General features: G+C 53.1%; 1 protein-coding gene across 2 annotated transcripts in view; it reads left to right on the top strand.

The window, feature by feature from the left end:
• The window catches only part of RNF24 (ring finger protein 24), a 101684-nt gene that overhangs the window by 43859 nt on the left and 33520 nt on the right, over positions 1-24305 (top strand). Inside the window, exon 1 of one of the 2 annotated variants that reach the window (XM_080396872.1) lies at positions 1-24305. This exon is cut by the window's left edge and continues 43859 nt beyond it. In XM_080396872.1, coding sequence (XP_080252998.1) covers positions 23833-24305 — 473 coding nt within the window. In that variant the 5' untranslated portion in view covers positions 1-23832. The other variant, XM_080396873.1, reaches the window with a different exon arrangement.

Raw genomic sequence — 24305 nt, 5'->3', positions numbered from 1 at the left:
TACCAACACTTTGGGGTGTTTTAGCTCCCTGGGAGAAGGATTCAAAGTTCAACCTTTCCTTTAGGACACACAGACTGTTTCTTCCCAGATCTGAGGTATTTGCAGGGCCCCTTGTTCCCACCATCCCCGCATTCCTATATAAATCATTGGCAATGGGCCAGGAGGTCTGCTCCTCTGTCCCACAAGCACCCACCTTCTCTCCAGCAGTAGCAGAGGCTGGCGGCAGCTCATCACATGGCAGAGATGCTCTCCATAGGGAGAGCCCAAAGCCACCCTCTCAGAAATTGTGTTCCAAGCCATATTTTTTTCCCCTATGCCAAGCTCCATATGTCTTTTCTCCCACCTCCTGGGTTCAAACAGGGATGGGGAGGAAGGCAAAGTGTTAAAGAGGGGAAGCAGGAGACGGCTGGAATGTCCCACCTGCAGTTTGAAAGGAGAAGAGACAAGGGGGCTGAAATCAGACACTGGATCTTTCCCTAACGAAATGGCCTAATACTGCCAAAAGGGGTTTTTCCACTTTACAGCTACTATAGGGTTGATGACAGGAAAGCTAATTATATCAACATCCTGTTTACCCGGCAGCATGGAACAAGAGCTGAGATATACTTGGGCTGTGAGGGCATGCTCTGATCTGGTTGCATGAAAGAAAAATTTCAGCCATGCATCTGGGTCATTTTCTTCTGCAGGTGAAGTGCTACCTGCTCCCACTGCCCCAGCCTTCATTGGTTTGCCCAAAGAGAGATGCTGGAAAGCAAATCATGCAGTGTCTACCTTGTGCAGTTGCTGCTGAGAACAGCTCGCAGAGCTGGGAAACTGCTTACTCTGCTCTTGTTGGAGATCGTGGGGTTTATTTAAATCCACATTGGGTTCCTGCTAACCCTGCAGCAAGCCCCAGCCCAAAGCCTGGAAGGGAGCTTTCCCTCAGAACACCCTGACCAAGCAGTACTTCACAGAAGTAGCAAAACACCCAGCAAAAACCACCCAGCAAGTCAGGGCACCTTGCCTCAGTTTCCCTCTCTGTCAGGGCTATATCCAACAGGCCAGTGTCTTTTCTTATCCCCTCCTGGCCTCACACCTGACATTTCTGGCTGGCAGGCAGATGGGGGTGCTGGCAGGGTCCTCTCCAGATGTGATTTTGGTTTCTGCCTTTCTGCATCAGCCATGGCCCCTCTGCTCATCTGCTGCTGCCCTACCCTTTTTCCACATTTCCCATCACTTTACTTCTCCTGTTAAGCCTGAAACATCACAGGACAGCAGGGCTGGAGGAGATCACCAGCAATGAGCCTTCTCCATCTCCCTCCACTCCCTGGCATGTTGCCACCGTGCCCTGCACCTGAAGTCCTTGAACTTGTTGTGGGTTATGTGGTGGGCACTCACCGGCAGCAAAGCAAGTGCATTCTGTTGGCTTTTCCCCCTTCATATCAGCATTCCAGAGCACCTGTTAAATGCAAACCCAGAGAACTGAAATAATTCGTCCAGGCTTGGAGAAACCAGCCAGGACCAGAAAGTGTCCATGTATTCTTGCTCGGCTGCTGGCTCAGAGAACAGCTGGAGAAAACATCTTGTCTTACCGTCTCCTGGCCAGCAGGGCCCACGGCGTGATGTGGTGTAAAGAGCTGAAAGGCACAAATTCCTGAGGCAGGGCTAGAGCTGCCAGCCAGCAGGGGAATGGGCACCTGGATGTGGTCCAAGGAAAGTGCTCAGGCCAGGTGTCAAAAGCTGCCAGCATGTTTCTACCTGAGTATCAGAAATAAATAGAATAGAATATTTCAGTTGCAAGGGACCTGCAACGTCCAGCCCAGACGCCATGTCATATTGATGCAGCCAAGGGAGACAGCGGTGGAGATCCACATCTGGATCTAAATTTATGCAAAGCTCCAGGGGGCTCAGCAGAGTTTAGGACTGGGCCCACCCTGGTGAGAGCCCACAGGGTGGGCAATGGTCTTTATAGCTAACGTTTAATGCCTTCAGCCTTTCCATACAGGCGACGTGCTCTGGACCCTCACTATCCTGGGGCAGGGAAACGAGGTTGCTGGACCGCTGGAGGTCCTGCCTTCCATGGCAAAACAAGGCAAGGTCCTGTCAGCTCTTTGTTATTAGTGACCCACCAGCATTTGCAGTGAGGGCTGTGTCATTAACCACGAGCCCCTGGGACCTTTCTGAAGTACAGTTACCTCCAGCCTCCTTCAGATGCTGCTACAATTTCCAAGCGTCGTGCAACAGCCAGACCATGGCACAGCGGTGTGGGGCACAGTCGTGTGGTCAGATGTCCCCTTTCAGGTGGACTGCCTTTCTGCAGCCAGGGCGCAACGATCACCTTTGCATTAACATCTAGGTATTGTGAAGCTTCATCACTCAGCTCTCACAATGTGCTCTGGAAAGAGATGGTGAAGGACAGATAGGCAAAGAACAAGGAGAACCTGAAGGACCAATGTGAATGCCCAGAACGGTGTGGCCGGCAGGGCCGGGGCAGCGCCTGTCCCCCTGCCCTGGGCACCGGTGGGGCCGCCCCGCGGGGCCTGGGCTCAGTGTTGGGCCCCTCACGGCCAGACAGACACTGAGGGGCTGGAGCGTGTCCAGAGCCGGGCAGGGGCTGGGGCAGGGGCTGGGGCACCAGCCTGGGGGGGCAGGGGGGTCAGCCTGGAGAGAAGGGGGCTGGGGGGGACCCGGTGGCTCTGCAACGGCCTGGCAGGAGGCTGTAGCCGGGGGGGTCGGTCTCTGCTCCCCAGGAACCAGCAACAGGACGAGAGCAAACGGCCTCACGTTGCGCCAGGGGAGGGTGAGATTGGGTGTGAGGGAACATTCTGCACCGAAAGGGCTGGCAGGCGCTGGCACAGGCTGCCCGGGGGCGGGGGACAGTCACTGTCCCTGGGGGTGTTCAAAAAACACATAGCTGTGATGCCTGGGGACATGGTTCAGTGGTGGCCTTGGCCGTGCTGGGTTAATGGTTGGACTCGATGGTCATAAAGGTCCTTTCCAATGTAAACGATTCTGATTCTCTGACCCACACAATCATTCATTTCAAAAACCCAAGACCCCAAATCCACATCTCAGCCAAGACTGGGTCGAGTGAAATCTGTTTTAAGGATTTTGTTCCTCTTGCCAGAGGCAGCCTCAGACCTAATTAAGGTTAGGCCAAATGCCATGGCCAAGACTTCAGGAGACCACCCTTGTTGCCAAATCCTTTTTTTCCTTCCTTCCTTCAAGTCAACTGCAAAACCAAAATGACCATGTTTTTTCCAGACCTTATTATAAATTAGCAAGGCTACCCACATATATTCATTATCCTGCAACACAGAAATGTCATTGTAAACCACCACGGCCCACCATTTCAACCTTCTTTCCCGTTGTCTTTCATTAAGGTCATCTGAAAAGAGGGGGAGGTCGTGCCTCAGGCCCTGTGACGTGTCCCCTCAGGGGTACTGAAATGAAGAACATGAATTGCAAAGCCGGGCAGTCCCAGCAGGCTCTGGGGTGGGATGCAGCTGCCCACCAGGGACACCTGGGCCATGGAGAAGCTCATGTCACCATTTGCAAGGGGCTGGTTGATATGACCAGAGGACCAAAGGGACATGCACACCCTCCCAGACCAGCACCTGGAGACCAAGAGCTAAGACAGCTCTGCGACCCTGTGCTTGCACAAGTGTCCTACATGAGCCATCACACCCTAAGGTAACAGCGTCTCCCTCAAACTACCATTTCCACTGTAAAATGTGGATTTAAGTGGCCAGAAGAAACCATGAACTTGGCAAATCATTCTGGCCAGATGAAAAAAAGAAGAAAAAATACACAAAAGTGGGGGAGGTGTTCAGAAAAGTCAACATCTGCCACAGCTTATTCACACCAGCAGTACTAAATCAAAACAAAGCTAAGGCTAGAAACAAAAGCAAAACAACTCTTTCAGTTTGGGTCCGATTTCCTTGTTTCTTTTTTAACAGTCTCTGTTTTCAGTGGAGGGGGTTCTTCTGTTTATTTACATGGTTTGACTCAGCCCCAAAATTCACTTTGATTTCGCAGTGTAAGCTGGAGTCTAGCTGGGTTATTTGCACAGCTGTCTGTGCACCCCACTGCAAAGCACGAGCCCCTTGTACCAGAGGGCACAGGGACAGCCACCTAGGGTCAGCTCAGAAGTGCCACACGAGACATCCTGTGACGGAGGAGCAGGAGGGATGGCCACGGCATGTCTCAGCCTTTCTCTGGTCCTCCAGTGTCCCGGTGCAACCCACAGCACCATGCAAAGACAGGAGTGTGGTGAATTCATAGAGCCATGGCATCGTGGCATGGTTTGGGTTGGAAGGGACCTCTAAAGGCCATCTAGTTCCACCCCCCTGCCATGGGCAGGGACACCTCCCACCAGCCCAGGTTGCTCCAAGCCCCGTCCAGCCTGGCCTTGGACACTGCCAGGGATGGGGCATCCACAGCTGCTCTGGGCAACCTGTGCCAGCGTTCACACCTTCTCCTACATGCCATGAAAGCCACCAGAAACAACAGTTATTCAGCTAAAAGGAAAGGTGAGGTTAACATCTGCAGAAATAAAAAATAAAGCAAATTTAATGAAGAGTTCTGTGAGCAGCATGGAAGCAGGATCCTGGTTCCTTCTAGCCAAGGTCTGGGAAGACAGAACCCCCATCTAGGCAAACTGGTAGAGAATTTGCATGGACAGCCCCAAACCACACATCAGAGAGTAAAGAACCTGGAACAAGCCCAGCTTTTCCTCTTACAACTTTCTGTACAAGCACAATCCCAACCTGTGTGAGACAGCATGGTAAGAAAGAGCCACTGCTCTATGGTGAAGCAATTCCAATGTCAAGTTTAACGCAGATCCAGCCTCTGCAGGAGCCCCATCTGCCTCTCAGCTCAGGGTGGAGGAAGAGAAGGGTATGGAGGGTTTCTTGGTGACATCCCTGGTTTGCAGCTTCTGCCCCATCTCCACAAAGGTAGTGGTGGGGGATTTTGAGGGTTCATGGTTTGGGGGTCAGTTCCAGCAAAGGAAAATCATGCCTTATTAATCTTCTGGATGAGCTGATGCATCTCCTGGGAAAAGCAAGCTGGACAATCACACTGAGACTTTTGATGTGTACCAGAAGTGCAACCACATAGTTAAGCAGTCCCAGCATGAGAAGCAAAATGATTTTATAAAGTAGAAGAGGAGATAAAATGAAGAACCAGATGAAGGTCACAGCCTGTGTACTCATCCTGGCATAGCATTACAGTCCAGTCCTACCACTACAGGAGATAGATCAAGACACCAGGGCTTGGTTGAATTGTGTAGCGGTCCAATTGTGTAGGATTGGGATATCCCACCTACCCCTAGCTGCGGTGCCAGAAGAGCCCCAGTCTCTTGGAGGTCCTCTGCTAAATCCACCAGCCCCACAGGGATGACCCAGGAATGCCAGGTCATTGCCCCAGAAAGCAAAGTTGCTTCTACTGGATTGAACCTTAGGGAGGGAGGAAGCACTGGCTTTATAGAATGAATGTATTACAAACTTTTCCAGGACTGAAAAGGAATTTTAGGAAGATGTTGAAAGCTTTCATGTTAAGCCTACAGTCCTTTCTTCCTTTTCCCTGACTGAGCATTGCAGGAAGAAGCAGCCTTGCTATGCCAGGAGGAGGTTGCAACAGGCATGTGGCCAACAGAGAAGATGGTTTGCTGCCAGACAAGGAAGAGATCTGCTCAAGGACAGAACCCCATCCTTGGGAAGTACTGTTGGTATAGCAAATGCAAGGACATTCCCCCCTCTGATTGCCCTGATTTCAGGCCTCCCTCTGATGCATGAGGAACAAAACAGCTGCAGAAAACAGCTGGAAGCTTCCCTCTCCACCCAACAGGGGCAAAACATTTTTTTTCTTCTAATCTCACTTTTGCAAAATGCTGAATTATTTTAGCTGAATTTTTCCAAAAACATTTCAGTCTGCAGGCAGCCAGCCAGCCTGGAGAAAAAGTAAAGTCTGGCAGAGTTATCAGTAATTAAAGACAAAGTTTTATAATAACAGGAAACAAGGAGCATGTTAATGATAGATACCAGCTCTCCCTTTAGAGAGGCAGCACCTCACCAGCCACTGAAATAGAGATGCCCTGGGGCACTAGAAAGGAGTGAGTTATTTATGGAGGGATGGGTGGGTGGGTGGGTGGGTGGATGGAGCAAAATGGTAAAAACCCAAAGAAGCCCATTCCCAGCTCAGGACAAAAGGCAGTGTACTCTTCATGTCCTCTGGATAAAGCCCTACAAGCACAACCATAGCCAGAGGAAGTCCTCTCAGCCCCTCCTCCATGGGCGTTAGACATGCTTCAGGCTGCCCTTCGCAGCTGCCCTGCAGTCCATGGCACTGGTGGCATCAGTTGTCACCTCACTGGGAGATGGGGTGGGGATGCAAACTAATTCATTTCAGTTTTCCACTGATACTTACAGGGGTCCTTGGTCTTCTGACCATGAGCAGCTCGTGGAGCACCAGACTGCCCAGATGGGATGCTTTCCCTAAGCTACCCATAGAATCACAGGGAAATCATGCATGGTCTTCCAGTGTTTGGACCGTTGAAGATGGTATCTTCAATAGAAGACAGGTCTCCTGAAATAAGAGGGGTGCTTTGGGATCTAGCAAGGGGACAGTGCCACCAAATTAATTCAACACTGCACAAACAAAGCTCTGCATGGGTAGCTTGCTCCAAAGGCACAAAGCAGTCCTCTTTGTCCTTGGAAAAGCAGGCTCATGACCTGTCACAAGCTTCTAATACATATTAAGACCACCAAAAGCCTCACCAGGATGCAGTTCCAAATTGCACAGACTGACCTGGGGGTTCCAGCTAGCTTGGCCATTGAACACACGTGGAAACATCATTGCAGAGCTCTGGGCTTGCTCACGCCAGAGCTGGTGCTCCAGTGAGAAATGCAGCTGGAGACTGTAATCCAGCAACAGACAGCTGGAGGGTAGCAGATTTCCATCAAAACCACAAAATGACAGGATTGCAGATACAGCAAAAGCTGTGAACAATCTGAAAATCTGCTGTGGCCAAGAGTATCTATATCTCATTTGGGATCAGCAGGATAGACCGACCAGCACATTCAGACCTCAGGAATACCGACTTAGAAATTCTTGGATTGTTAAAGTATCTTGTTTGGACTTTTTTTGGTCTGTCTTCTTGATTTTGAACCATTAGGTCCTATCTTTTCAGCCTCCTCTGTGCAGCTGGATGGACCAAATATTTTTCTTGCCTGAAGATCTATTCATGCAGTATTCCTGTGAACACTCACACAAGCTAGGGCAGTGAGAAAAAGCATCAGAGATCCAGCCAGCAGCCAGAAGTGTCAGTATCCCTGGTGTATTGTTCTTAATTAGTTGCTATAATAGTTTTTCTATTAATTGATTTTATTGTTTTGGTTCCTAAGCTACTCTTTCATGGGCCAGGATCACTTTGTGCAAGATGCCATAAAACAAAACCAGTTTCTGGTGCAAAGAGATAGGATTCCCACATTTCCAATCTATATTTCAAGTTTGCAGAGTGAGATTTCAAACCTTTGTACTCTTGGACAGGGGAGTAATAGGGTCAGCATCCCAAAAAGTACAAAGGGATGTGTATCCAGCGACATGCGTTTCCCACCAAGGAGCCAGAAGATGCAACGACAGCTTCAAGCATGATGATTGCCTGCAGAGTGGTATGGTCAATACTCCATCCCTTCTTCCCCTCCCTCTCCCTCTCCATCGGCATGTGAGCAGAGGGAGGTCTGATGTAGCTGGGACAGCTGTGTCCATCGCTACAGGAAATCCTGTGGTGAGAAGGGACTGTGTCTGGGAGAGGAAGGCAGGCAGGGGAAATAGGGCTGTCAGGATTTAAAGTAAATATCTTGTGCTAGCCACATCTCAGGCCCTGTGATGCTCATGTCCCCACCAGGGTCTGATGAGATTTCGCTCAGGGCCTAGCCCTGGTTTGGGTTTATCTAAAAAAAAAAAAAAAAAGTGCTTTATGGCTCCCTTCTGCAGAAATCTCCTTTCTGTCTCCTTGCTCCCACCACTGTCCCTTCCATTGCTGCACTGAGTTGCCTGGTCCCCTCTGCAGGGAGTAGCTCAACAGCTGAACCCCTACAGCCACTGGCTCTGCTCCCCCAACACATGGCCTTCCAGAGATGCTCCCCACCGCGTGCTCCCTCCATGACAAAGCAGTGCCTCGAGCCTGGCACAAGGCATGGGAAGGGGGCAAGACCTAGTGCTCTGATGGATCTGGGAGACCAGGTAAAATCCTGGCTTTGCCAAAAAAAAAAAAAAAAAAAAAAGCTGGACTTCAGGCCAGTTGCAATGGTCACTGGTCCATCACTCCTGCTAACTCCAGGGTTTCCCCAGCTTGGCCCTCATCTGTTTCTGCAGCAGGAGAAGCATGTGAACTTTCCAGAGCCAGATGTTGGCCAGCTGCCCTCCAACCAGTTTCTCAGGCTACCTGGTGAATGGAGGGAGTGGGATCTCCTTCTACCGTCACTGAAGGTCCAGCGTGGGGTCCCTCAAGCATGATGCACGCATGCTTAAAGGGATGCCAGAGTCACCCCTTTTACCTTCCCTTCTCTCCCTCATCTGTCTCCCACATAAGCCAGCTCCCTGTGCCCTGGCCAGATACTAACCTCACCTGCTGCTCAGACGGCATCATGGATACACCCCTGCTGCAGTGACCCTGTCTTCTGGCCCACAAGACCTCCAGCCTGGGACCTCCTCCCTGGTTCTGTACACCTCACTAAGCAACTCCTTGTCCCCAGAGCAGCTCCCAACACACTTTCTCCTGCTTGGAAAGAGGAAACGAGTCTTTTCTATCCTCCTTAACATTACACAACCTCCACACAGTTGTAGGCCCAAGTAGTAGGTTCAAGTCAAGAACACTTTGAAGATGGGGCTCAAGTAAGCGTGGGGAGACATCAAGACCACAACTTACAAATGGAAAAAATTTCCCAAAGACTGGGCTCTCACATGCCTATCTAACACAGCTCCTCATTCTAAACAGCCCACAGGAATTTATCTGAATGAACAGAGCTAGTAGCTGGCCTCCAAATCCACCCCTCCTTGGAGAGCCAGACCCAAGACTTGTAGCCCTCAGAGGAACTTGGTGTCGGCTGCAGATAGCAGTGTGGCATGAGGACTTGTACATGGACCAGCCCGCAGCGAAGCCTGGCTTTGGGTCATTCTCCAGTGTCTGTGTGGATGATGATGGGGTAAATATACTGAAAATCTCAGCAGGGCAGCACTGTTGTCTTCACACTGAGCAGGTGAAGCCACAGCCATGCCTGTCCCATCAGCACAGACCAGAGCAAAGCACCAGTCCCTGAGCAAAGCATCGCCAGCAGAGTTTTAAATACAGGTTTCTAAAGGCTAGTGGTAGTGGACACCAAGCACTTTTCAGGCAAGAAAAGCTGCCCCCGACCTTCACTGCTGATGGAGGAAGGGGAAAGGGGAGCATCCATGCAGGTCCTCCCAACCCCACTCTCCCACCTTCCCAGAGAAGAGCCACATGCCCTGCATGGCGCCTGCGACTCCGGAGACATCTCCGCCCCACCATCACTGCTGTGCTTCTGGATATAGCCACTAGAGGATGGCAATGTCCTAGGTCACCCACCGCATGCTGGAAATCACCGAGATCCAGTTTCAGAAACCAGTGGTATGGGGGATCCCATCAGCGCCGAGGCCACCGAAAACACCCATCCCGTGTCACTCAGGTCCGAATCACAAGCTGAAAATCCCCAGCCCTCAGCTCTGCTTCACATCCCAAGCAAAGACAGCCCCTCCAGAGACCAGTCATAGAGAATTTTCAGGGGATCAGCCCACACGTGCTCCCTGGTCCCCTCAGGACATAGGTGGGTGGGTGTTTTGCTATATTACCTGGTGCATTTTGAGATGTTACTGTTCCCCCCCAATTTTTCTGACCACAGGACAGTCAGACCCCCAGCATCAGGGTGTCCCTGCCACCTCCACGGTTTTCTTGCATCCACCATCAGATGGCTCAACCAGAGCAATGACCCTCTGGGTTCTCCACAGGGCTGTGATTTCCAGCAGAAAGCAGGGAGCCTGACAAGCCAAGAAGATGGAGGCAGCCCTCCATCCACTAACCCCAGCATGCTTTCCAGGGGACTTTCAAGGCAAACAAATGTCTGGGAACGACAAATGACAAAGTAAAATCCTGATTATGCCAAAAATGCCCTGTCTGAGCCACAGCTTGAAGAAATATTCCTCCTCACGAGGAAACATAAAAGCCAAGCTGAGCTGCAGAATGAGATGAGCTGTATTATCTTTGAACGATGTAATTATTCCCTCACTGGGGAATAAAACATCATCAGTTGTTTCAAACTAAGATCACGGTTATGAGTGTGAACAAACTTGAGGCTGTGTATGCCTTATTCATGGGTGCACATTGCCCTGCCGCAGCCACGGTGTGGGTGATCTGAACAGTTTCTGGGGGAGCCAACCTCTCCTCTCCCCTGGGGTTGAATTCTGCCCAGTGTGCAAGTGCTTTCCTCCAAGCCAAGAAGAAAATGTTCAGTTCCTGGTGGGTTTGAGCAAAGCAACAAGGATAGCCCTCCTAAGACATGGGGGAGAATTAATTAGCTCAATATGCAAATAGATCTCAGTATGCAAGTAGGTAGAATTTGCTCATGCCTGCCTTAGAGTGAATATCGGTAGTGATGGCGACCTCTTCACCAGCTGAGGGCAGCTGTGGCTTTCCTCTTCTCTCCCATCCAGAAGACAGACCCAGCTACTCTGAGCACAGTCCAGCCAGCATGGTGGATCTGCTGTCCTGGCCCTAGTACACCAAGGTCTCTCTTGGACTGGGGAGCTCAGAATAGGACATGGTCTCCAAATGTGGTCTTGCGGTGGTCCCAGGTCCTGCTGTGCAGGTGTCCATCCTGTCCTGAGGTACGACATTTGCCTCTGCTGAACTTAAGGAGGTTCTATTGACCTCATTCTCTGTCCTGATGAATAGCATCCCTTCTCCCTGGTTTGGTGTTGCCCAAAAAATGCAAAGACCCACCGTTGGCTCTGGGAATCCTCGCAACCAACCTCAGGATGCTGGGGGGAAAAAAAAAAAAAAAACAAAAAAAAAAGAATAAAGCTCTTCAAGTGCCCCAGGGCACCCCACATATGTTGGGGACACTTTGCTTTGGCCATCTGCACTAGCCATTGGGTGCTTTCAGGGGCTGGAGGGACATGGTGATACCTTGCCCTTCCCAGGCCATATCCCAGCCCTGGGGAGGGGGACCCGGTGGCACAGCATCCACCGCAGTATCCCTGAAACACTTCCCTGCTGCCAAGTAAAGGCTCTGACATCAGTGTTTTGATGCCAAGCAGTTGCATAACACCTGGGGGTGTCCAGGGCTCTACGCTGTGTCAAGGGCAGGGACAGAAATAGATCCCCAAATTCCAGCTCCCTGCTTTCTGTCTCCCTCCTCAGGTCCATGCTGGTGGCCTCCAGCCTGGCACAGGCATGGGAGGGACAGGGGGAGCTGCTGGCCCCGGGGAAGAGGTTGTCCCCCTCCATAACAAGGCGGTAGCAGAAGCAGTACAGATCAGCACTGCTGGTGGCACACCCTGTGGTGCCTTCAGAGGGGGACCCCAGCTCAGTGACCCCTGCCACCCTCATATGGACTGTCTAACTGAGCATCGGGACCCCTTTCCTCTCTGGTGGGGATTTTCACACAGTGGCTCAGCTTTCTCCACCCAGAGTTATAAAAAGATACAGTGAGACCTAAGGTTCATCCAGCAAATTCCTTCCAGCGAGAAGAGTAGGTTTTCACAAGGGACCGGGTTGACGTTTCAAAGGCAGAGCCAAGTCCAGCTGAGTCAAAGCTCCCTACCAGCTTGCCAGCTGGATGTGATGCACCCCAGTTTTACAGGAAAGGCATCCAGCCAAAAGGTGTATGAAGCATTGCCCAGGTCACGTGCTCCTTACCTGCACACAAAACAGGGCATCAGCTACGTGAATGGAGGCAGGTGCCTCCTCCGTGGGACCAGCCTCCATAGATCATAAATCATCCCAAAGATGCTCGGCTTAAAAATTCCTGATACTGCGCAGGAAAGTCCTTGGTTGGAAGGGCACTCGCACTCTAAGCTCTCCCAGCTCTCCCCGGGGCTGGTGGGACAGGGGGTGAAAAGCACCTTCTGCCCCCTCCCCCCCCCCCCCCCCCCCCCCCCAAGGAGAGTGGCTCTGCTGCAGCACCCAGGTTCAGGATGGACTTTGGCCAGCTGCTGAGCAAGGTTACCCAACGCAACTGCCCAATGCCATCCTCAAAATGCTGAGAACACAGCCCAAGTTTTCTGGGTCAAGCCAGCGAGACTGGCCTCTCCCAAGGCCTTGGGACAACTTTGCATTGAGCTGCAGGTCTCCCAGCCTTGCTCTGCAGAGGTAATAATCCTCTTCAGTTCAAACCAAAGCTCTGACCTGGAGTTCTCAAATTTTGAGGGAGCTGCAATATGTTTTCCAGGGCCTCCTGCTCTCTCCTTTCCATGTGACAGTGTCCCACACCATGGTGTCCCATTTCCCATGGGAGCTGCTGATCTTTCCCCCTCTATTTCCAGCAGCAATGTGAAAGACCATCACTTGGTGCCCTGAGAAGAACATTACAAAGCCGGATGTCTCTGGGGAGAACAGGTCACCCCAGTGGGCCGTGCCTCAGTTTCCCCAGCTATCAAAAGAGGATTAGTTCATTTCCAGGATGTCGTGAGGATCAGAAATAAACAACACTGGGGCAGGACCAAGCATCATGCAGGCAACAACTTATCTGGGCTGCTCCCAGCACTGCCCAGGAAGAGAAGATCTGGTGAAGCCTTGCATCCCAAATTAGCCCAGTAACAGGCAGGGACATCATGGGGGCAGACACGTGGTGTGCTGTATTTCCTTATGCTCAGAAATTACTCCAGTTGCTGAGCCCCAGTTCTTCCAGTCTCCCCATTTATCCACAGTGTAAATGCAGAAAGGGTTTGTGGGGAGAATCCCGGTGCCACACCTGCACTTCAGGACTGGCCACCCACATGTCAGGGCGGGAGGAGAGGTGAAGCCCTTACAGGCATGGCTTCCATTTAGCGAAGGTGCTGCTGGGCTGGGATTTCTCCTGCTGGAGAGGTGTTTGCAGGAGGATTTCACCGCAGAGAGGAGAAAAACACCTTCAGCATCACCCCCATCACCCTATCGATGAAGCCCCAAGCCCACCCAAGAGGAAGGAAAACCCCTGTGAGGGTTTTCACCTACATTTTACACCTGGGGAAACTGAGGCACGGGGCGCACCTTGGCCAGAGGGTTCCCAGCTGCTGTTTCTCTGCAAGCATGGGAGGATTTAAGGGTGCAGCCAGCATCATACATCTTCTCTCACTTTCTTGGCCCGGCTCATGCAGAGTAAGGGATGCCCACCTCCCCATCTACCCCCTCCTTGTGCAATCACCTTAATTACGGCTTCAGCGGAGGATCCCACCTCTCCCTCCTCATTCACTGCCGTTTCTACCTGGGTGATTGCACACTGATTTACTGCCTCACGAGCAGCTTTAATCCCCCCATGAGAAGCTAACCTTCTCCCGTTACAGGGCCAGCATGGTGCGGGGGAGATCACTTGGGATCATTTCTCACAATGTGTGTAACAAGAGGTCTGGGTTTCTCTCCCTGGGCTCACATTGCAAACTCAGCTCTGTTGCTTCCCACCAGCTTAATCATGAAAAATTCTGAATTCCTGTGTGACATCAATGCCAACCTCCTGAAAAGCCAACCACTCCCCTCCATGGCTGGCCAGGGCCAGGGAAGCTTTGCAGAAGCATCATAGCTTCTGTCCGCAGGTGGAATGGGAAGTCCCTTCTCACCCTGCTTTAGTATAAGGGCTGATGACAGTGCTGGGAGCTGCAGACTCCCATTGGGGTGTAAAGGCAGGGGGTGGCCATCTCATCATGCTGCTGCCAGGGTAGCATCATGTTTGCAGGGTGCTTTGGTGTCCAGGTCCAGCAAGAGAAAAACAGGTTAGAAATGACTGTGGGCAGGATGTGCTGACCCAGCGAGTCCTTGGCTCTCTCCTTACATGCCATGTAGGGGAGCAGCCAGAGCTGGAAGATGCTCGGGGCAGGGACTGAATCTTCCTATAAACAGAGGCAAAATTTCCTGTAACCACAAGGCAAACAGCTCTGAGAAAGGCCAAGACCCACAACCCCCCAAAAAACACTTCAGAGGAGCGAGTGCTGGAGGAAGGATTAGAGGAGAGCCTTTTTGGGTGGCCCCTGCTGATGATGCATTCAGCATTTCCTTCTCCTCGCTCTCCCGACCGGGCTCGGCCGGCTCCACGGGAAACTCTGTGTTTACTGGCGAGCGATGCTATCAGGATCCGCAGCTCTGCCCATACTTGCAGGAGGTAAATCTGCATTTGGTACAAAGGGTGGGGACTTTCCTCGCTCCCGACTTTAAGGCAACTTCAGAGGAGCAGTGCCTGCCTCCCACCAACACACAAGAGCAGGCGCCTGATGGCCACTTCACCAGATTTTTTCAGACGTGGAAGAGGCAAATTAATTGGCCCCTCCAGCCTGGCCCCAGTGGTAGCCATGAGAACAAGGCTGGAGATGTCATTTCTTGCAGCAGCTCCAGGGGATTTATTTTCCTCTCTCTATATTTATTTATTTATTTGTTTGTTTATTTATTTATTTAAGGATAGAAATGATTGGATCTCCAGAGTCATTTGCTACCTAAAGCTCGCTCCACGAAGGATCCACTCTTCACATGAGGCAGGAGGCTCACCAACAGCATGCTGGGTCCCAAATTCAGTGTCCTCAGCTCCAAAAGCATTACACAATCAGAAGAGCTCTGGTCATCCCATCTGCTGGATGTTGCAGTGGTGGCCCTCCAACACTCAGAGACCCTTGATGTCCATTGCATGAGGTCTCCTCTGATTCCTCCCACACGCTGCTGCCCCTTGAACATGGCAACATCCCCATATCCTATGGACCTGGCATGGGATAGGAGAAATCTCATACCCCTGCCCACCTGCATCCTGACTTATTTGTGATGCCATAAGCCAGGTAGCACCCCACCACCTCCACGCACAAATGCATCTCCTCTGACTTTCACCTGCTGGGAAATTGTCCCCCATGTGAAAGTGGTCCCCGGCTTTACCCAGGAACCCCGTCTCTCTGCAAGGTCTTTCCCAGCCTAATTTTGAATCAAACCTAGCCGATCAAGTGTGGCATCACCAAACTGAGGCATCACCGCGAGGATCTGAGGAAAGGACTCTATTTCATAAAGATTCTCTGGGCTCTCAGCTCCCCTCCTCCTGCTTTGATTGCAAGATCTCTATTTCAACAACAACAACATAAAATCCAAAAAGCAAATTGCCCTCAAAACCCCTGGGGCAGTGACGAATTTTGGCCCAACACTCCACCTTATGGCTAAATCAATGTGTTAGAGGGAAGTGGCTGCTCCTGGTAAGGTGGGAATCGCCTTCCATTTCCAACACAGCTGCTTGGAGGGTTGTAAAATCCCTGAAACTGCCAAGTCTCAGAGGGATGCTGGTGAGACAGAGCAGACGGCAGATCACAGGAACTGCAAACTCCAGCTCTTGCATAGTCTCATGACCAAGCGTACCCCAAAACTGTGCCTGGAATGGATCCCACCTGCAAACCCCAGACACTCCTGGACAGGATGCACTACAGCAAAAACCCGACTGAAGGCCTGGCAGAGCTTTTGGGGTGAGACTGTGTGTGTGTATATGTGTGTGTATGTGTATGTGTGTGTGCGTGTGTGTGACCATCTGAGTCTGCGGAGGGCAGCTTGGACCCTTTCCTAGTTTGGAGCATTCCTGTCTCTTTATGGCTGATGTTCTCCAGATGTTTTGTATTGCAGTCTCATGTGGAAACCCACTGGCCCCGGGGCTGAATCCTGCTCAGCCCTCCACGTTACACCAGGCAGAGAGGAGGAACGTGATTTAACATAGCTGTACGGACACCTTTTATTATATTTATTGCATATTTAAAGCAACCCTGGACCTGAACCACGGCTGTGCAAAAGTGCCTACCCCAGCATTCGCTCTTACCTTTGAACTCTTTTTTCCCAAGGAGACACTGCATGCGTGATCACCCCGTCTCCACAAGTCCATCAAGTACAGTTAAACAGAAAGATACGGATACAACCTCTGGCTCAGGAAGTCCCAAAGCAGCAAATTGCCGGAAACTGAGAGAATATAATGTGGAAAGCATTACCCTGGCTCGGCCTTCACCTTGCATTCCTCCCGAGCAGCTCCCCTCGGTCCTGGCCAGCTGACGGATACTAGCAGAGATGGACCGTGGCTCTGAGCCAGGAAGAGCTCTCGTCTCACCTTGCATGCGTGTTCCTTGCCCCTATTGTCCAGTTTTGGTGGATTTTGTTGAATGAGTGGAAGCTGCAACCAAGGATCCAGCCGGTTTCACTCCCTGCCTGCGTATTCTGTGGGTGGGATGATGTACTTGGGGCACACCTAAGGGTAAGGGGGAATTTGGATCCCCTCCTTCAGTTCTCAGCTCTGGTTTGGTTCCTGTAGGCAATGAGTGTGGCAATTCTCAGCTTGGTCCCTGTTGGTAAATGCCCCATCCCCAACAGGGACATGGTGGGTCCCCAGCCACAGGACAAGGCCATGGTGGCCCTGGCAGCATCACTGCAGCAAGGCATCACATTTTCTGTGCATTAGTCACCATGAGGCCTATGTACACACTGTCTCGGCAAACCGGTTTGACCTCCTTTTAAGGAACTTTCTCATTTACTATTTATAGATTTTTTTTCTCTTTCCAAAAACATCCCTCCTTTGTCCTTCTCCCTCTTCATCCCTCCATGGTCCATACACCACTGAGGTTGAGGAGCAGTCCTGCCCTCTCCCGTCTACAAATCTGCCCATTACTGGGGCTGCATACCCCGCCCTAAGCCTACTTCTCCATTTGCCACCCATCCTCTGCTCTTCCCTGCCTGTCCATCCTTGTACCAGTGACAGATCCTGCACAGGACAAGGGAACTCAGGCTAAACGAGGGTCTTTTTCCGTGAGCAGGAGGCTACAGGCAGAGCCCTGTAGCGCTAATGGGGTGAGGAAAGTTCTGGCTGCCTGATAGGAATTCCTGATCTCTTCCTTGCATCTCAGGAAACTGCCTGCATCCACCAGCAAATGCTCCCTGTTCCAGAAGAAGGCACTTGAAAAGTTTTCCTGACCTCAGTGGTAGGAAAACAGCCATGGCAATCAGCTTTCCATTGTGATGGCACTGATACCAGCTCCAGGCTGTGCCAGACACCCCAAACTGCCAGAGGCTGGACACTCCTGGCAGGATTAGTCCCTGCCTGTAGCTCTGAGCACTACAGCCATGCCTTCCCCAGCTAAAGCTTTCAGCATTGCCCAGCAATGTCCAGGTTGTTCATTTTTCCCTGGCATGTTTTTGGTACTGTCTGGGGCACAGCATGAAGATGAGGATGAACCTGTGTGGATGCAGGCTGTGCTGTGCTACCTCCAAGCACCTAAAAACGAGCCCCAACTCCATTTACTTCCCAGCATGGGTGCAAGCAGTGATTACCCAGATTCCCCTTTCCTATTTGGACTGGCAGGATCCTGTGTTGCAGCTGAGCCCCACAGTGCATCAATGGAGAGGAAGAGCCATGGGGTTTGAGTTGCCACCCAGGAGCAACACCTGCTCTGCTCGTTAAGCTGGACGTGATGCTCAGAGCGAGATCACCTTGGGTGGGTGCAAGGGCCGCAGAGGTGGGTCACGAGGAGGTGGGTCACCCTTGGGCAAGCCCTGCAAAAGCAGCATTGTTCTTTGACTCACAAAGCCATTCATGAGTCAAAGCTCCCGGGTAATCGTGCCCTGTTACAAGGAAGAGGAATAGTCTGCCCTGCTCCACCCCACTCCACATCAGTCTGGCAAGGGGCAAAATCAAAGTCCTGCTGACACCGTAAAAGGGGCGGAGAAGAGGTCTGAGAAAGCAATCCTACACCCCAAGAGTGGAGCAATGCCTGTGCTACCAGCTGAACAACGCTGTGGCAGCAGGGATGGAGTGAGGGAGGTTCCCTTCATCCCATTTCAGAGGCAGAGGTATGGGATGGGCACGTTCTGCATGAGTCTGACATTCACCAAGTGTCCTTTGCTGGCCATGCTCCCTCCCGGATCAGTGAGCAAGGCCACAACATAGACCTCAAGTGAAAGGGGGGAGAAAAGGAAGCAAGGTATGGGGACATCAAGCAGTCATGGTGGATGAAGAAGGAATAGAAGGGGCAGAGCGAGGGGGATTGTTTCCAGTGAAGGAGCTGGAGGAGGATGCGCAGGCTTCTGGAGGTGTCCTGGACCTGACAGCAATATACCGTGGTGTCCTGGTTTTGGCTGGGATGAAATTAATTTTCTTCCCAGTAGCTGGTACAGCGCTGTGTTTTGGGTTTAGCAGGAGAACAATGTTGATGACACGCTGATGTTTCAGTGGTTGCTAAGTCGTGCTTACCCTAAGCCAAGGCCTTTTCAGTTCCCCGTGCTCTGCCAGCGAGGGGCTGCACAAGGAGCCGGGAGGGAGCAGAGCCAGGACACTGACCCAAACTAGCCAAAGGGCTATTCCATACCATAGAACGTCATGCCCAGGATATGAACTGGGAGGGGGGGGGCTGGGAGGGGCAGATCACTGCTGGGGGACTGGCTGGGCACCGGTCAGCGGGTGGTGGGTGATTGTATTGTGCATCACTTGTCCGCTTTGGGTTTTATCCCTCTCTCTGTTTTCTCCCTTTTCATTACAATATTATTATTAGTAGTATTATAATTATATTTTACTTCAATTATTAAATTGTTCTTATCTCAACCCACAGGTTTTACCTTTTTTCTGACTCCCCTCCCCATCCCATGGAGAGTGGGGTGGAGTAAGCGAGCGGCTGTGTCGGGCTTAGCTGCCAGTTGGGGTTAAACCATGGCACATGGGGCCTGGGGCCAGAGGAGGGGACACTCTGCAGGAGCCCAACGCTTCCTCTGCCCCCCAGGTCTCCCATCAACACCACTTGCATGATTGGCTTGGCCAGACTGCTCAGGCTGAAGGTCCCTTTGACCAGCAGAATCAAGATATAAGAATAGATGGTCCAGGTAGGCTGGTTTTATGTCCTCTTTACAGCTGACATGCTAAGATGGCCAAAGCCTATTGCTGCTGGCAGAGTTGAGCTCACACCACAGCTTCTGCCACTGACAGATGGGCTGAGGGATGAGATTTCGGCAGCTTAGACCTCACCCAGTAACACGGTCAGGCAAACCCTGAGGGAAGCAACCAGAGGGTCGGTGATGAGAAGGGAAGGTCAAACAGGAGTTCTCCTGTGTGACCCACTAACACCTTCTTCTGCCTCATTTCATCGAGGCCGCAGCTGAGGATAAACCCTTTAGCCCTGTGAAATCCCTGCTGAGGCCAGGAAGGGCTCCGGGGGGCCACGTGTCACCAGGCAGTGACAGCACTACGGATCTACACCTCCCACCACCTCCTCCATGCTGGAAGTCAGAGGGTGTCTCCCCCCACAGCCACCTCATTAGTTTTTATCCAAATAGGGAAAATTACACTCAAGTCCTGCTGAGGCTGGTGTTCACCTCCTTGCCAGACAAATTTTAGGTTTTCTGCTCAAATGAGGGCCCTTGGGCAGTGACAAGTCCTGGGTCCATCAGGCCCACAGAGTAGATTACTGCTTTTGTTGGGCTACATGAGTGGAGGTAGGTCTAACTTGCCCCAGGGAACCCAAAACTCTGCCAGCTCTGCTCTCTCCGCAAGCAAGACTGAAATGCCACCCAAAAAGAGCTTGTCTCTGTCCCACAGGCAAGTTGTGATCCACCCAAGGCAACCTCAGAAGAGCAGGAGATCCTGGCAGGCTGCAGGACGTGGTGAGTCAGGGCTGCTGCCAGCACTCCAGCCTCCACTCACTTCACAGGGACATGCAGGTCCCATCCCTGGGCTTGTCACCCCCTTTGTCCTGCGATGACAACAGATCTGCCATAGCATTTGTGGCCCAGCATCACCTGAGCTCAGGACTGTGCTAGGAGGAGAGTTTTGCAGCTGGCTTGGTTCATGTGTTGTGAGAAGAGTCTCTTAAAGATGAGCTGCTCCACAACAAGTCCTCAACCCCCTCTGCTTTCTCCCCAAAATCAGAATAAAGACTTCAGGGTGTCTCTAGAGACTGGATCAGTGCAGAGGAGTGTCATGTGCATCATAAGAGGAGGAAGAGGTCCCTGGCCCCAGAGAAGGCAGCCTCTGCTCCATCTGCTCTACGCACTTTGCCAGCGGGGGCTGTGCTTGTGCAGCGCAGCCGCAGCTTTGCAGTGGGATGGAAGGAGGCGGTGGAGGTCCACCAGCCGGCCTGCGAGCCTTCCTATAACTAAGGGCGGGTGATTGTCACAAAGCAAAAACATCCCGGAGAGGAATGAGAGGTGAAAGGAGACATATTCCACCTTCCCCACAGGACAGACCCACCCTTCCTTATCATGTCATCTCTCTGCAGGAAGGTCCAGGCATGCTGGATCTCAAATGCCTTCGCTCATCGGGTAGGAAAAAATGGATCTTCTCATACTTGAAGTGGGTGTTATTAGCAGGAGCACATGGAGCAGGGAGAAAGTGACCAGCATGGTTTCCTCCGCAGTCAGGGTGGTGAATCAGAGCTCAGGGACATGTCCCCACTCCCCGAGATGAGCCAGTTTCAGGTGCCTCTGTCCTGCAAGCCTCGCACCATCAGCCCACAGACAAGACACTGCTCATTTGATCCTTCCCCTTCCACCAAGGGGACTTTCCTGGCCACATCCCCACGGAGACAGCAGTGCTTCCCAAAGGGGAAACTGAGGCAGGGAGGACAGTGTATCACAGGGAGCTGTTTGCTGTAGTGGCAGCAAAGGCTGGGTGCGGGGCAGCATCTGGAAGCCCAGTGCCAGCACTGGGAATCCCCACAGCCACCCCGTCCAGGGGCAGAAGGTCCCTGCCTGTGGGGCTGGTTTGTGCATTTTTTTCTCTCTTCCAGGGAATTTCTCCCTCTGGTGAAATGTCACAGCCTGGTTTCCACCTGCACCCCAGACTCCTTCATGCCTGTGTCATCACCTCCTTGGGGTGGATGTTGTCTAGTCTCCTCCCAGGTCCCAGCAGCTCAGGAATGCTAGAGGAGGAGGTGGCATTTAAGAAGCCATGCAGTGAGCATGCTAGTCCTCAGCTCCCTCTGGGTCCTGACAGTCAGACTAAGCTGGAGTCCTACTCTCCCACATGCAGACTCCCACCAGTGCAGCCCCGTCCCTCAGAAATCATCCCTCACAGACTTCCCAGAGGAGCAGCCTGCAGGGACACCCTGCCCTGTGCATCCTCAGACTGTGGTGACAGCAAGCAAGGCCGTGCCGCAGGACTGGTCCTGATCCATGGAAAGCCCATGCTCATGTGCCATCCAGCTGGCAGCATGCTCTTCCCAAACCCCGCCGGTACTTGGGCTGGGCTGGTTTTCCCCCTCCCACCCTTTGCACAAAGCCCGGCGAGGTGCTGGAGCCAGCACACATCCCCACAGCTCTGCGCGGATTCTACCAACCAGCTCAAGAATAACAATTTATTAATAAGGGCCAGACTCTCTTCCTTTAATATAACAGAGGAAGCAGTGTGAGCAGATGCGGAGCATCGCTTGCCTTTGTGTATTATCACAGCCTGCTGTGATGAGCGCATTGAGAGCAGCCCCACGAAGGACCTGGGGGTGCTGGTGGATGAGGAGCTGGGCATGACCCGGCACTGTGCGCTCGCAGCCCAGAGAGCCACCCGTGCCCTGGGCTGCATCCCCTGCAGCGTGGCCGGCCGGGCGAGGGAGGGGGCTCTGCCCCTCTGCCCCGCTCTGGTGAGACCCCCCTGCAGCGCTGCCTCCAGCTCGGGGGCATGAGGGACACGGACCTGCTGGAGTGGCTCCAGAGGAGGCCACAAAGATGGTCAGAGGCTGGAGCAGCTCTGCTGTGGGGACAGACTGAGAGAGTTGGGGGGGTTCAGCCTGGAGAAGGCTCCAGGGAGACATTAGAGCAGCCTTCCAGTGCCTAAAGGAGCCTCCAAGGAAGATGGGAAAGGACTCTTTATGAGGGAGTCTAGTGATAGGATAAGGGATAACACTTTTTAAACTGAAAGAGGGTAGATTTACATTAGATCTTAGGAAAAAATTCTCTACTGTGAGGGTGGCAAGGTGCCGGCACAGGCTGCCCAGAGCAGCTGTGGATGCCCCATCCCTGGCAGTGTCCCAGGCCAGGCTGGATGGGGCTTGGAGTGACCTGGTCTGGTGGAAGGTGTCCCTGCCCGTGGCAGGGAGGTGGAACTAGGTGGTCTTTACGGTCCCTTCCAACCCAAACCATTCTACGATTCTATATGTGCAGAGGACAAAGGCTGCGTTTGGGGCCAGCAGCACTCTCCTCCACCAGCTGCAGCTCCAGGCTTCACCCAGGGGTGATGAAGGCTGGCCAGCATGGGAGGAATGGCAGAACCTGATCTCCAAGTGCATTTGCTTCCCAAATTCATCCTGTTAGCTGCTGGCAGTAGGTCCCCACAGAGCCCTGGCTCTGCAGTCTCTTCGTCGACACCAGGGCTCCCAGCTAAAGAGAGCTCGAGCATGTTTAGGCAAAACCCTCCCATGCAAAGTGGGGATTCCCACAGCAGGAATGAGGCTTCATTCAGTGAAAACATCCAGCAAACTGGCTCCCTGTCTCATCGCTCAGGCATCCTGAGGTCAAGGCCAGCGTCGTCTTCAAAGATGCTGCGAGTTCTCCCATGACACCACATTAGGGCATCCTGCGCTCACGCTGCTGCCTTCCTCTGCTGGCGGGGTAGAGCAGGTCGCAGCTGGGATTAGTTCATGCTCTCAAGAGCGCCCGAGGACCTTCACGTCACAGACTTCTGCAGAGCCTGGGGAGAGGCGAGGCAGGAAAGCAGTGCTGGTCCCCGCTGCTGGAGGAGTTTCCCACCATCGCCGGCAAAGGCCATTTGATTTCACTGGGATGTGGCTACTGCCACAGCACAGCCCGGTGTGTGGGGCCAAGGGATGGAAACAGACAGATGACCTGTATTCACCGGTTTCTCATTACAGACTCACAGCTAATTACAGCCCTACCTCCTCTCCTTGGCTTGCCCACCATTGGATCTGGCCTTGCCAGGCTTCGTACGCCCAGCTGGGAACGGAGGAAGATAAGACTTTCCTTGGCACATTAATAGCATCCTCCAGATGAGCTCGGGCGCCTCAGACCTTGAGAGGAGCTCTGATAAGGTTGAGATGAGTCACTGATGTGCCCGAGATCCTGCGCTCAGTAAATCACTGCAGCTGATGACGCGCACGCCGCTATCACGCCAGTTGTCACCCGGTTCCGGCTGCGGCAGGGTGCGGAGCCCCCGCTGCGTAGGTGCCCGCTGGCCTCTCCTGCTGCCCACCCAGTTCATCTTCAGAGGGTGGGAAGAGAAAACCTGTTGTCCTCAGGACAACAGGAGCTCGTTCCGGTGAGGTGACACTGGCTAGCTGACATCCTGGCACTGGGGGGTTGTGTCACTTCTCTCACAAATGACGTCATGTCCCTGGGGATGTGGTCAGGGATGGGTCCTTCTCCCCCTGCACAGCCGGCTGGGTGTGGCTGCTGGCAGAGGTGACCGGAGCAGGACAGTGCCTGCCTGCACACCCACCTCAATGTCACCTCCTGTTCCCTCTTGACCCCACTGCCACCCTGGACAGGGTCACCCCCCCTCCACATCATCTGTCTTGTCACCACCATCACCCCATCCCCGCTGTCATGCCCTGTCTCTATTTTCACCCACTGCTACCCCCATCCCTGTCCCCACAACCCATGCCTCCAATGTCACCTCCTGTCCCCACAGCCCTTGCTCCCATGGTCACCTCATGTGTCCCCACTACCGCACCCCCTGTCCCCAGTGTCACCTCCTGTCCCCACACCATCTCCCTGTCCCCACAGTCACCTCAGGTCCACACTGCCTCTGTCCCCACAGCCACATCCTGTCCCCAGAGCCCCTCTCCCCTCACCACTCCCTGGTCCAATGTCACCCTCTGTCCCCTCACACCATCTCCTCAGCCCCCGTGCCCCAGCCCCTCTCCCCTCACAGCCCCCAGTGCCACCCCTCCTCCCCTCACCCCCTCGGCACCGCCCCACCCGCCACCCCCTCCCACCCTGATGTGACGTCACCCCGCCGCTCCGCCCCCGGGCGCGGCGCCGCGCAGGCGCAATGCGGGCAGCGAAGCGACCAGGCGGCGCCCGGCACCGGGCGGGGGCGGGGCGGGGCGGGGCCTCCTCCATCCGGGTCCCTCCCCGCCGCCGGGCAGTGCGGCCGGCGCGAGCCTCGGCGGGACAGCGGCGG

Source organism: Falco punctatus (genome assembly GCF_963210335.1).
Source record: "Falco punctatus genome assembly, chromosome: 1".
Taxonomy (NCBI): Eukaryota; Metazoa; Chordata; class Aves; order Falconiformes; family Falconidae; genus Falco; species Falco punctatus.
Note: the sequence above shows the minus strand (reverse complement) of the source record. Positions and strands in the feature narration are given on the sequence as shown.